This window comes from Canis lupus, chromosome 8 (assembly GCF_003254725.2).
Source record: "Canis lupus dingo isolate Sandy chromosome 8, ASM325472v2, whole genome shotgun sequence".
Lineage (NCBI taxonomy): Eukaryota > Metazoa > Chordata > Mammalia > Carnivora > Canidae > Canis > Canis lupus.
This window is the reverse complement of record NC_064250.1, coordinates 44131532-44145627: the sequence shown is the minus strand read 5'-3', so window position 1 is coordinate 44145627 and position 14096 is coordinate 44131532. Positions and strand designations below refer to the sequence as shown.

Here is a 14096-nt window from a genome sequence, read left to right as displayed (position 1 = left end):
AGAGCTGAGTAGTCCTCAGCATTTATAGCTGTTATACTTGACAGCCTGCAGAGCACCATGCCAGGTGCTCTGGAATGATTTGAAAAATGAAACACTCACCTTCACACATAGCTTAGAAATCAGTGGGAAAGACCCACCAGAACCCCTCATCTGCTTGGCTGCAAAGACATTGGAATATGCGGAATCCTTTAGACAAAGGATGCCTAGAGGCACTTTGTCCTCCTAGCTCAGTATCCCCAGCTTAGGATCCCCCCTGCCTATATGTTTGTAGCTGGCACAGAGTATGTATGCAGTAGGTTAGTTGCTCTGTGAATGCATCATAGCATAACGGACTTTTTTGGTTTGGTCTGATTAATTAGAACTAGATAATCTATTTTTTTCCCTCTTCAACTCTGATGAAAAAAGAGCCCCCCCCTTCCCTCATTGTGATTCATTTCAGGATCTTGGCAAAAAATTAAAATATCCAGAGTGGTCAATGCTTATTAAATTAAGTCCATTCCTTTTCTACATCTTATGCATTTATATCGATATCGATGTTATTCTATAGTTAGAGCTCTTGAGGCAATTCAAAATTATTAATCGTCAAAGAAAATGAGTTTGGGATAACCTGGGTGGCTCAGTTGGTTAGGCATCTGACTCTTGATTTTGGCTCAGGTCATGATCTGAGTTGTGAGACTGAGCCCTGTATTGGGCTCCACACTGGCTGTGGAGATTGCTTGAGATTCTTCCTTGCCCTCTGTCTCTCTCTGCCTCTCTAAAATAAATAAATAAACAAACAAACAAATATATAAATAAATAAATGTCACACAGGTGAGAAATTAAACTTTTTTTTAATTAAACTTTTTTTAATTTTAATTTATTTTTTTTTATATTTTATTTATTCATGAGAGACAGAGACAGAGAGAGAGAGAGAGGCAGAGACACAGGCAGAGGGAAAAGCAGGCTCCCTGTGGGGGAGCCCAATGGGGACTCAATCCCAGGACCCTGGGATCTCAACCTGAGCCAAAGGCAGACGCTCAACCACCGAGCCACCCAGGTGCCCCTTAATTTTATTTTTTAAAGATTTTATTTATTTACTTGAGGGAGAGAAAGGAAAGAGCACAGAGGGAGAGGGAGAAACAGACCAATGTGGGACTCAGTCCCAGGACCCTGGGACCATGACCTCAACCAAAGGCAGACACTTAACCGACTGAGCCACTCAGGTGCCCCAAAAGTTAAACTTTAAAAAACGAAGAAGAAAACTAATTTTAACTCCATTTAACCATTTCCAAAGGCAGAAAATCGGAGACTCATTTTAAAGATTGCTAACAACCATAGCAAAGAAAAAAAACATACTTTTCCCCATCTGGATAGCAGAACACCACCATTCCTATTCTCTGAATATTCAGTCAGCAAAACTTTCTAGCATGTTATAAATCTGCCATATTTCAGGTTCAGTGAAACCGTGCCATGAATTAAGGAAGCTGAAGTAGCAAATTTGGCAGCGTTTTAAGATTTCTCCTTAGAGTACCTCTTGGTACTAAAAGTGAGGTCCAAGGACCATCTGGGAGCTTATTAGTAATGCAGTCTCAGGAACCCTCCCAGACCTATTAGAATCAAAATCTGCATTATAGCAAGATCCTGAGTGTGAATGAAGTCTGAATAAATTGTAAGAGGCACTGCTATAGGCAAGTGTTTTAAGTTATGACCTATAATAGGTAATACACAGTGTGCACATACATACATACATATAATTGAAGCAAAGTTTAAGAAAATAATATTTAGCTCTTCTATATGTAACGCATTCTGTGTTGTGTTTTCTTCTAATGTCAGTTAAATACTGGCCTTGACCCACTGGATTAACTTCAGTATCTTCTGTGGTGGGTCCATAGACTCATTTAAAAAATCACTACTTTGGTAAATGGAAAATCACTGATGAAATCTGTGTATTCACAGAATTTGTATTAAATAGGGCAAGTGGGCTGAGTATAGAGACCAGATAAAGATTGTTTTGGGCAGTTTAGGTTAGAAATAACTCACACTCAGAATCACTTGGAGGGATTGCTTTTAACTTTCAAATTCCCCAGTGAATGTTAATGCTCCTGGTTCTAGCATTGCACTTTGAGAACCCTTGGTCTATATTAGTATGGATGGGACCAAGAGAGTGAATTCCACATATATTTAGGGAATTTGGTGGTTAGTCTTTTTTTTTTTTTTTTTTTTAAGTAATTAGAGTAACAGTTCTTTTATATTAGAATACTTTTAGGCCTAACTAGGAGGGTTGAAAGGCATAATTAGTCTAATTGGCCTATGCTCTGTATGACACCTTCTTTTGCCTGATACCACTAATGTCTTTCTTCCCTGTTAGCAGGAGACTCAGGTAAGGACCACAGTTATACACTGAGTCACTGGCGGTCAGATTCCAGGCCTTTTGGCTTTGTATAATATTGAGAATATGTCAGTTATATTTGCAGGGCGCAATCTGCAAGCAAGCCTCAGAAAATCATGTGACATTTATTATTTAAAGATTTTATTTATTTGAGAGAGAGAGCAAGTGAGCAAGAGAGCACAAACAGGAGGGGTGAGGGAGAAGGAGAAGCAGACTCCCCGGTGAGCAGGGAGCCTGATGCAGGGCTCAATCCCAGGACTCTGGGCTCATAACCCGAGCTGAAGGCAGCTGCTTGACGGACTGAGCCACCCAGGCACCCTCATGTGACATTTATTATACTCATTATATTCAAGTGTTGTTCAAAGTACTCTTCGGATATAGGAGTTGTAATGATGAGTTTTGCAATACAACCTCTCCAAGTTATTTACAGAAGAATGTAAAGTGATACAATATAGGGCAGAGTCCACTTTGAGCTTTATGATCATTATATAATACGGAGATTCAAAGAAGTAAGTCAGTCACATCAGCAGAATTATCCGTAAAGGTCTTGTCAACAACTTGGCACTTTACTAAATTTTAGCTTCCTAAATTTTAATGCTTCTTCAAAATATGCAAATGAATAAAAATATTAATATAGAAACACCTTATATTGGGGGCAGCCTGGGCGGCTCAGCGGTTTAGCGCCGCCTTCAGCCCAGGGCGTGATCCTGGAGACTCAGGGTCAAGTCCCACATTGGGCTCCCTGCATGGAGACTGCTTCTCCCTCTGCGTGTGTCTCTGCCTTTCTCTCTCTCTCTCTCTCTCTCTCTCTCTCTCTCTGTTTCTCATGAATAAATAAAATATTTAAAATTATTTAAAAATTTTAAAAAATAAACAGCTTATATTGTTATATAAAACTTTAAAAATTTAAAAGTATAACATATTAGATATTAATGAAACTGCAAAACCAGTAAAAATTCAATTTAAAATATTAATATGATGGATAGTGATATGTTGCTGAAATAAAATCCTTGCTTATAATATAAATTTCTGTGGGTTAGTGTTTTAAAGTGGAGGTTTTGCAGCCAGGTGATTTGGATCCTGGCTTTACTACTTCCATTCTATATGCCCATGAACAATTTGCATACCCTTCTAAGTTTTATCATCTATAAAATGGAAGTTCTTAACTCATAGGATTATTGTGAAGACTAAATAAGTTAGTACATATAGAATGAAGAGACAGCTCCAGGCATGATAATAAATATGTGGTGATTGCTGGCAATTATTAATTGACTGTGATTGCAAAGAAGATTTTGAACTCCGTACTCCTGCCATTGAATGGCATGTAGTGACTCAGTTCTCCAACTTGCATTCATATCACTATGAATCTTGGCTCTTTTTCTGAGCTCTGATATCTTTGGCATTTGTTGACACGACCGCATCACTAACTTAATTTGTCTGTCTCTAAGAGAAAATACCTATTTTCTTACAATGAGAAATACAGTTATCACATGGGCTAGATTAGTTAGTTACACAAGTCTTCCCACTACAGTCAGCAGTCTCACACCGATTCTGTCCCCCAGGAATTAACTAGAAAGTTGAGACGTTAAGAATTCATTGTGATGATTCTAGGACTCCTGAAATTCTTTACCTGTGGCATGTCTACCAACAAACAAACGGAAGGCATAATCAGAAGGTGGCTTGGTAGCATGAAATCAAAGTCCATCAACTAGGAAACTATTCATTTTTACACTATAGATAGCAGGACTGAACCTTTTTAAGATTAATCTTGGAAGATACATAGAATTTTTTAAAAGGGAAGCGTATTTAGGTGGTAGAAATAGCTAGAGCACAGGTATGAAGGTAAGGATATGTTTTATGTCCTAGAGACACTGGATTATGTGATTTAAAGCACAGGATTTAGGAAAGGGAATAATGCAAAATTAAACTGGGGAAGTAGGTTGGAGCCACTTCCTGGAGAACTTTGCACAGCAGAATGAGAAATCAGGCGTATACTCCCTTTTCCCCTGCTTCCAGTTTTGTATAAACAAAATCTTATTTTAGGAGGCTTGATCTGGAGACAATGTCTGAATAGGATAAGAGTGGGGGAGGGCCTAGAGGAAAGTGAATCAGAAAGAAGGTGATCACAACAGTTCATCTAAAAGTATCCACCGTCTAAAAAGAGAGGCAATTGAAAGAAAATAGCATGTGAGGGATGGTGTTACGTTAGGCTATGTGATTTAACAAGGTATTTGTATGCGAACACTGCTAGGGAATGGAGTTTTAAAATATCAGCATTTTAGTCTGAAGTAATGGTAGTGGCAATAAGGGAATAGGGGACAGTCTGGTTTTGTGGGAAGTAAAAGGCTTTGGATATGTTGAATTGAGGTGTAACAGAACATTCCAGTACAGGAACCCAGCAGGAACCTGGCAAGTCCAGCAGTAGAAATAAGGATAAAAATGTGGGAGCTGTCTTACAGAGTACAGTTGTAATTGTGAAAGATCACCGTGGGAGAGAAGATAAGAGGACAGAGAGACTACAGACATTGAGGAATGCTTACTTAAGGAAGAAGAGGAAGAGGAATCAAGAAAGGAATCCCTCAAGAACTAAGAGAGCTAAATATTAAAAAGCTGAGACCAGAGAGAATTGCAAAAGGCAGGAGGTCTGAAGACTGGGAAAGGGCTGTAGGGTTTAGTAATTGGAAGTCAATGCTGACCCACAGGACAGAATATTCTTTCCTGCCACCTCATATATCACGGCAGTACCAGGGAATAGAGTGAATGAACTGCGGAGGAAGTAGAGGCCAATGTTTTCAAATAGCTCTTTGAACAAGTTTTACAATGAAAGGAAGAAGACAGAAGATGGGAAGAAGGTGATCGTGGGTTCCAAGAAACATCTGTATTTCTTCTTTATAGACGAGAATAGTTTTAGTTGAGAAGGAGCAGAGGGCAATAATAATGAAGGAATCAAGAGAAGCAAGTGATCACTTAAGTTCTTTAGAAGGCTGGAAGGAATGAGTACTAGTGGGTGGTTTAGCCTCTGTAAAGGAAATGGATCCTAATTCAGAAACAAGGACAAAGCAGCAGTGAGAAGCTCTCAAGAAACTTTGAAAGGGAAGGAGAAAACATGGAGAGAGTGTGAGAAGTTAACAGTATTCTCAAAAAAAGATAAGGCAGGGGCACCTGGGTGGCTCACACTCAGGTGGCAATTGAGCATCTGCCTTCAGCTTAGGGCGTGATCCTGGAGTCCTGGGATCGAGTCCCATATTGGGCTCCTTGCATGGAGCCTGCTTCTTCTTTCTCTGCCTTTCTCTCTGCCTCTGTGTGTGTCATGAATAAGTAAATGAAATCTTAAAAAAAAAAAAAAAGATAAGGCAAAGGAATCTGGAGAGAGGAGATAGGATCAGAGTTAGGGTTTAATGACTGGAAAGGTCTGGAATAGCTGCTGCTGGGAATTCATTAGGGAGTTCACCAGGTGAGTAGAGCGGGCATAAAGATGGAAGTGTCAGCCAGCATGGATGGATCTGTGCTGGAAGGTGTGTGTGTGTGTGTGTGTGTGTGTGTGTGTGTGTGTGTGTGTGTATTTTTCCCCAGGAATCTTAAACTCAGTGATGATAAGGAAAACAAATGCAGTGTGTTGTGCAGGACTGGAAAGATGGAAGAAAATCATAGGGACAAGGGATTATAATAGTTAACCAAGTGCTTTGTTGAAATAACAGCAAGAACTCTTAGATGGGTAAGGATGTATGCAAGTAGAGTCTAAAAAGATTAAAGATTTTGATGAGGATAATGAGCAGATTCAGTAGAGGAATAGAAAGTATGAAGTGTGTAGAAATTCTGATCAGTTTTCTAAGAGTTTGAGATATTGGAGCTGAAGCATGCCTAATGTTGAAGTCAAAGGCTTGTGCCAGTTGGTAACTAAAGTGGAATAGGACAGGAAACTATTAATTTGGGAAGTTAGACAATCTATAATGCCAAAGTGTTGTTAGATTAATTCACCAAGGACATTGGCAGGAGATTGGAGGAACAATATGAACCTCTTGGAGAAGGAAAACAGTAACAAGGAAGATCAGAGGCTTGAATTAGTCAATGGCTTGAGTTTCAGCTAAGAATAGTTTGTGAGTCAAGGTTGAAGAATAATAGTGCAGAAGGAACAGTAAATTGCAGGGGCACTGTACCTTTACTTCTGGTATTTAAAAACACTAGGCCTAGCTCCTACACTTACTATGACTTTGGGTGAATTATCTACCTTGCTAAGCTTCAGTTTCTTCATATGTGAAAACAACATTAAAATGGTGTCTACCTAACAAAAAAAAAAAATGGTGTCTACCTCATAGGATTATTGTGAGAACTACATTAAACAGTATATATGAAGCATTCAGCACAGAACCTAACAAGTAAAACCATTAGGTGTTCTTGCTGCTGTTGATGACATTGATGTGTACAAAAGATGTGTAGATCTTGCATAAGGTGGGCTATGCTGTGTCAGTACAGCATAGAGTAGATATCACTTATGGACAGTCACTCCTAACACTAAAGAGTATTTTAACATCACTGGTCATCTCTCACCTCTAAATGGTAGGACTGGCCTACCCTTAAAATTTTTTTAGGAGTTTGTTTCATCAAAGAAATTTTGTATGATTAGTAAATTGGAGGAGAATGGGAGTATCCGTGGAATCAAGGGAAGTTGTCCACAATTGGACAAGACCAACAGAATGGGCCAGTAGGTTTACACCTCATCAAGAAAATTGTTTCATAGTTACATTACTAGAGTTTCATAAAGTTATATTTCTAGAGTTGAAGCTGGCAATGCCAAGGATTAGGAATGTAAAGGTTCGGATGGTAACCCAGAAGACCATGTTAGCTATAGGGAAGCAGGCTGATGCTCATGGAAGACACACAAGTACAGTAACAGAGACCCAAATGTCAAAATGAGACAGGCAGCAGGAGCTAAGGTGAAGGAGAAACTACTTTTTTTTTTTTTAACCTTGGTGTTTTTCAGAGGGCCCAGGGAACCTCAGCTCTAGGAAAACCGCTTTGAAAGTGAAAAAGTTACTCAGCTCTATATAACCTGACCCATTCTCCTAGCCCTTGGAATTAGCTCTCTAGTTTTTAAATGTTTAGTCACATGAATGTAAATCTTTGACTTACGATTCTACTTCTCAACTACTTGCTGTTTTTAACAGGTAAATGGCCAAGACCTAAGGAACTTGCTGCACCAGGATGCTGTAGACCTCTTTCGTAATGCAGGCTATGCTGTGTCCCTAAGAGTGCAGCACAGGGTAGGTGTTATTTGCAGCCAGCAAGCTGGCACCAAGCTTGTGTGTCATTCTTGGGAATAAAGCATATAGTATAATGTTCAGTAGTGCATTTGCTTTTTTTTTTTTTTTTTCTTATTTCATTCTCATTCTTGAGCTTGTCTGGCACAGGCCTGGGTCTTCAGGGACTTCTGCTTATCATGAAAGGAAATTCAAACAGTCTGCTTGCAGCCTAGATCCTAGCTTCAGGCAATATGCTTTAAGCGTAAAGCTTGACAACCAAATTAAAATAAATGGGGAGAAAATACAACCAGAATCAATTTCATTTTTCAGCAGGGAAGGCAACCTGTATGCCCTTGAACATACTAATGAAGCTTGAAGTGTGGAGGTGGTGGGTTTTCTGATAGCCACTGTGTGCTTTTCCTGATCACCATCAGGAACCCTTTTCTTGTCAACTTGGTGACCCTCTTGACCAAAGCTCTAGTGCTCAAAGAGGAGCTCCAGGAAAAAGAAAATCGAATTCAGAATTGAGTCATAGTCGCACCTCTCCCTGCATCCACTTCTTAGTTCCTAGTGTTAAATAATTTGGATGATGGGGAGAGAAGCCAGGGAGAACTAATTCCTCCTATGGCACTAGGGACTTCGGGGTACATTTACCACACACGCTCAATGTGCTGTCTTAAATGATGCTGTCTTTGCCCCACTCAGCTCTTGAGTGAGGCTTCAAAGGCTGAGGAAGAGTTGGACAGGAGAGGTTACAAAGTGGAAGGGGCTAGGCATGAAAGATACCAGGGTTGCAAGCAGAATCTGTGTGATGAATTAGAAAACAGGTCGATAGGAAACAATATTGGTAATCAGCTGCTTCTGCCTCAGCTCTTCTGTTTCTAAAGCATGGAAGACTTTATGCAATAGGTAAAGGCAAATAATGAATGTAGGTATACACTTCAGGTATGATGAGAGTTCTTTTTGAAGAAATGTGGAAAATGATTTCCAAAGTTCACATTTTTGGGAAACATCCACAAATAACTCCTAATAAAACATAGTAACTCCTAATAAAACTCTGGTCAGAAAATTGGCCTAGCCCTAAAAACCACATCTTACTATTGAGCATGCCCTCGGGACATCTGAACAGTAAGTGAAAAATACAGCGGTAGGCTAGAGGATAGAAAAGCTAAGTCTACAGCATTGTCTTTTAGATGGAAGGAACACGGGTTGTAAAGAGGTTATATTGAACTGAAACAAGATGGTACCGTAACTGTTGCAAGTTAGCTATTAGAAGTTAATATGAAGAGTGGCGCCTGGGAGGCTCAGTTAGTTAAGCATCTGACTCTTGGTTTTAGCTCAGGTCATGATCAAGGTCATGGAATTGATTCCTGCATCTGGATCCACGCTGGGCAGGAAGCCTGCTTAGGATTCTCTCTCTCCTTCTACCCCTTCCCCCACCCCATTCACTTACTCACTAAAGAAAAAAAAGTTAATATGAAGAAATGCCACCAGCTTCAAAAGGGAATGCTTAGGCAGTGGAAAATGATGTTTCCTCTTTATCTGTGTGCAGTGTTAGAAAATAGAGATGAAGGACATGACCCCATATCAGGAGGGAGTGGGTGCCTTTTGAGAATTGCAAAGTATTTCCAAAAATGGCACTGTACCTGTGTTAACATTGTTCAGATATGCCCTTATTGCTTTCCGATGACTGGTAGTCTTTCTAAGTAAACATTTCTAAGAAGATGGGCATCCCTTGCCCCCACCCACTAATTTCAAGGTTCCCTACAGGATCAATAGGTTTCATCTTGTATCTTCATTTTCCTAATATGATACACAGAGAGCTTGGTTGAGGCAGTAGAAAAAACAGAAAGAGGTTATCTGCTCTCCCTTGGGTCCCTTTGGGTCAGTATCACACAACAAGGTTAAATGCTTCCCCATCAGACTTCTTTCCAAAGAATTGACACTGATGCATCAATTTAGAACAAACCGAGAGGACCCCTGCCAGGTAGTGCTTGGAGGTGACAGCTTTGGGTGGTCTAGACCCAGGTAATGGGTCAAGCTGGACCCCTTGGTTGGGGTAAATACACATTGGTGACTAGAGTTAACGTTTTTTTCTCCCTTCCAGGTACAAGTGCAGAACGGGCCTCTAGGACATCGAAGTGAAGGGGAGCCAAGTGGCATCCCCATAGCTCTGGTGCTGGTGCCAGTGTTTGCCCTCACCGTGATAGCAGCCTGGGCCTTCATGAAATACCGGCAGCAACTTTGAAAAGCTTAGTCTCTTCCAGTGCTCCCAATAGAAGACACATTTCTCTCTCCCTCTCACCTTCGTCCCCTGCCATTCTCCCATATCCTTCCCTCTCTCTGCACGGCCAACACATCATTGACAGAGACTGCTACCCAAACAGGACCTCGCTATCCCAAATCTCCACATCCTCATATCTCATGGGAGAGTGAAGGCATTGTTTGAAAGAAGACTGAAGAAAAGACCTGCCTAGAACAAATGGGGAGTTACATATTTTGCTAGGACCACCAATAGAAGTTCAGCTACAACCCAAAGAGGGAACAGTCCAGTCTTCCCATCAGCACGGGTGATACCTTTCTCTTAGCTGGCATGCCTCAAAGGCCAGCTATGTGATACAAGAGAAGGGAGAATTTTTCTTCTTAATGATCTTCTTTGGGAAGTTTTTGTGGCCTTTATTTAATTTCTATCTACATACTTGGGTGCCTATATGAAATACAGGATAATGACAGCATTTTTACTTTTTTTAAAAAAGCAAGTGCATGTGCACACATACATCCATACATGACAGTATGATAGTAATGCCTTATGGAGAATTAAAAAGGTGGAAAGCTGCTCTGTGGTTTCAGGTTTCTGATATAAGGGAAGTTCTTAATGGAAGAATTTGATATATAGCAGGAGTGAGAGAGTAAGCCTTGAAAGAAGATGGCCAATCTGAGTCATTTTAAAAAGAAAAAAGAAAAACCGAAGCAACTAATTAAAAATCTTAGAAAAATATTTCTTATACTAGCTATGCTTCGGAAGTGGAAGTAAAATGCCATAATCCAGCTTTGTGAAGTCCATCTGTTCCCCAAACTTTGAAATTTAGAGAGATAAATCTTACCGGTTTTCTGGGCCTTCCTAGTCACTTTTCTGATACCTCATAGTCCTAGTAAAGGATCAGCTAGAAAACTGTGGTCAGAGCTTTGGTGATGCGGCCAAACCAACCCAGTGAAAAAAAAACTAGAAGACAAAAGGATAATGCTTCCACGGTAGCCCCTGAACCCTCTCAGGCCATCTAACAGACTTTTTGGTTTCTAGTAATAGGCAAATTGAGAGCAGGAACTGCTCTCCGGCAGGATGCACATGAAATCAGCTCTGCTTCTGATTCAGTTGAGAGGGTTTGGATTGCAGGGGTTTTTTGAATGGCTCTAAACCAGCTTTGGCTTCTAATGAGTAAACCGTTTTTGCAAGGAAGAAGAAAAGAGGTTTTATTGTTTTTGTGGGTAGGGAAGTTTGGTGGATGTTTCGTGGGGAAACCTTGAGAGAAGGATATGTTTGAATGGATGCTCAGGATGCCCACGGATATTAATGAGGTGGGAACCACATTCTGTTCATGTGATATCAAACATTGGTTTTAAAGCACTAAGGAGAGCTAAACCAAGGCTAATTCTCTGGCTTTAAAAAAATAATTTCCGTCCTCCAAGCATACTGGCCAGACTATAGCCCTTACATAATCCTGGCAAGAGTATGAAGACTTCCCTGAGGCAATCATTTGTGTCCAATTTTCAGCATGGATAATCCAGTAAGTGTTTTAGAGCTGCTGCTTGGACACCAGCTTTGTTAAGGCACTTTTACAAAGAAGATCACATTTATATTGTGGATAGCAAAAGGGAATGGTTACTGAGAATCAAGACACATGAGAAAATTCCATGGAGGAAGAGGACAAATTAAGGACCCTAGAGGAGCTCAGGGTCTAGTTAAGAGATTTCATAAGTAGATGAGTAAAAGTATATTATCAGGCTGAGTGACAGTCAAAAACAAGAAATGGGAAAAATTCAGAATATGACGTAGCAACAGATGAGCAGACAGCCATCCTATTTTTCTATTCAGGAATTCCAAAAAAGAAAGCTGTCACATATGGGATCAGGCCAGAGCAGAAAGGGAAGGCTTATAAAAATAACCCTCGTTAGACAGGTACAGGGAGAAACTTACTTTAAACAATCCTGATAGGACTGAGGCCTTAGACCCCAAGTATTCAGCATCTTCCAGCCTCACTTAGCTGCCCCTGTAGGTCAGCGACACACAGTATTCCAGGTCTCACCTCAGCGCTGCTGTGGGGACACAAGCCCTGCCCCTCCCTGCATCTGGAGACTTGTGCAGCAGTTTCTGCAGTGTACTTGTTTCCCTCCCAGGATTCATCTCAGGGTTTGGACATTAACTCCTGAGAGGACCTTGAGATACTCAGAATGAAGCAAATGGCAAGCAGGGAGGAAAGCTATCTAGTTTTTTAATTTGTTGGTAGATGTAAATAGAACGGACCCTTATCTCTTTGTTGGTAGAAGTTTTGCTTTGTTTAATAATAGGGATTCTTATGCACTTTAATAATTTAGATTTTCTTTGGAATTAAATAGCATTTAAAGATCCATGATTAAAGTTTTTAGGCAAGTATGCTATTCAGTTTTTATTTCTGATTCTTTAAGAAACTATTGTCCTAGATGAGATATCAGAGTCCATTGTAGGTCATTAAAAAGATTCATGATCTTTATAGATTGAATCTAAGTTTCTTTCACTTTATAGATTTTATCAAATATTCCTGCTACCTAAATTACTATGTTCAAAGTTTTGAAGATTGAAAGTAATTTTAAGACAATATGCTGAAAACACTTCTCTGTATTTATCATCTTCTGTGACACCTATGATTTTGATAAGACATTGTTTGCTTCAGTTGTCTCTCTTTTCCTTCCAAGTTTTAATATGTGCTATTGATTTAATTACTCACGCCATCTAGCCATGTGTGATGGAAAAAGGAAATTAATATTTGATACTGCATTTTGTGGCAGGTAGTCTACTAATCACAGTGGGTACACTATTTGTTCATGACTCACCACTCTGAGATCTAAGTATTGTTAAAAAGACACTAAAGAAAAGAGAATAAATTACTTTCCCTAAGATTACAGATAGGTTAATGATAGAATCAGGATATAACTTAGGACTTCAGGTGCCACTGTCAATGATATTTCTCACTGGCAGCAGCTCTCAACAAAAGCATCAGCATCACTGAGGAACTTGTTAGAAAAGTAAATTCTTGGGCTTCACCCCAGACCTACTGAATCACACTGCGTACAGCACCCAGCAATCTGTTTTAGCAATACCTCCAGGTGACTGATTCGCGGTAAAGTTTGGGAATCACTGCTCTATGCCAATAGTTGTCCCCTTTTTCTCAGGTTAGAATCATCTGAATAGCTTATAAAATTCTGGTTGCCAGACAGCACATAGACCATTCAAATAAAATCTCTGGGGTGGGACTCAGGCAGCAGTGAAGTCAAGTTCATCATGTGATTCCACTATGCAATGTCACCAAACAATGCCCTGTGGCATTTAAATTACTAAATAAAAACTTTAAAAAATAAATTATCAAATCATATACAGGCATGCCCTCCAAGGTAAAATGAGAATTTCACTTGGGCCTTTTAAAAGCCCAGCTCTCTGAGCTGCCCAAGTATAGATGTGGAATAAGAAGTGGAGCATTCTACGGCTTATTTGCTAAGGACTGGCCAGCAAAATGTATTAGTTTTTCAGTTTGTGCATCTATTAAATTAGAACCCAATCAAAGAACATTGGAGCTAGGGACACCTAGATGGCTTAGCAGTTGAGTATCTGCCTTTGCCTCTGGAATTCCAGGATCGAGTCCTGCATCGGGCTCCTGCATGGAAGCATGCTTCTCCCTCTGCCTGTGTCTCTGCCTCTCTTTGTATGTCTCATGAATAAGTAAATAAAATCTTTTAAAAAATATTGGAGCTAAAAGGGAATGAGAAAGATTCTGGATGAGTCTATCTTAGAGATGAAAAATCAAAGCTCAGAGAGGTAAACTATTATCAAAGACTCAGTCTGTTACAGAGGTGCCCTTTCTGTCTCCTATTTATATCATGAATGTATCCACTACATAAACATAGATGAAATTATCCTTTTTATCTCAATTCACTTCTATATTTTCTCTTTGGGCCTTGAATAACCACTGGGGATTGCAAACTCATGCAGAACTGGGAGATTCCACAGAATAACCTCCGAAAGCCCTAATGTAAAATTCAATCACATAAGTTCTGTGACTAGTTCTAGAGAAGTGTATTTTTTGATGTTGGACATTGTTTTTATTGTGGAAACAGCAATTTAAACAGTATATTTAAAGAAATGGAACAACATAAACAGGCTGTCAAGTATGGGCGGTGGGGGGAAGTGGCATTCATGTAATTTCATGTGGAGCCAATAAAGATTTTATTCTAGTCCA

General features: G+C 39.8%; 1 protein-coding gene across 1 annotated transcript in view; it reads left to right on the top strand.

Annotated features, from left to right (window-relative positions):
• Positions 1-14096, top strand: part of LOC112658018 (synaptojanin 2 binding protein) — a 38219-nt gene extending 24123 nt beyond the window's left edge. Inside the window, exons 3-4 of the mRNA XM_025444150.3 lie at positions 7534-7629; positions 9716-14096. Coding sequence (XP_025299935.1) covers positions 7534-7629; positions 9716-9856 — 237 coding nt within the window. The 3' untranslated portion in view covers positions 9857-14096. The remainder of the gene's footprint in view (positions 1-7533; positions 7630-9715) is intronic.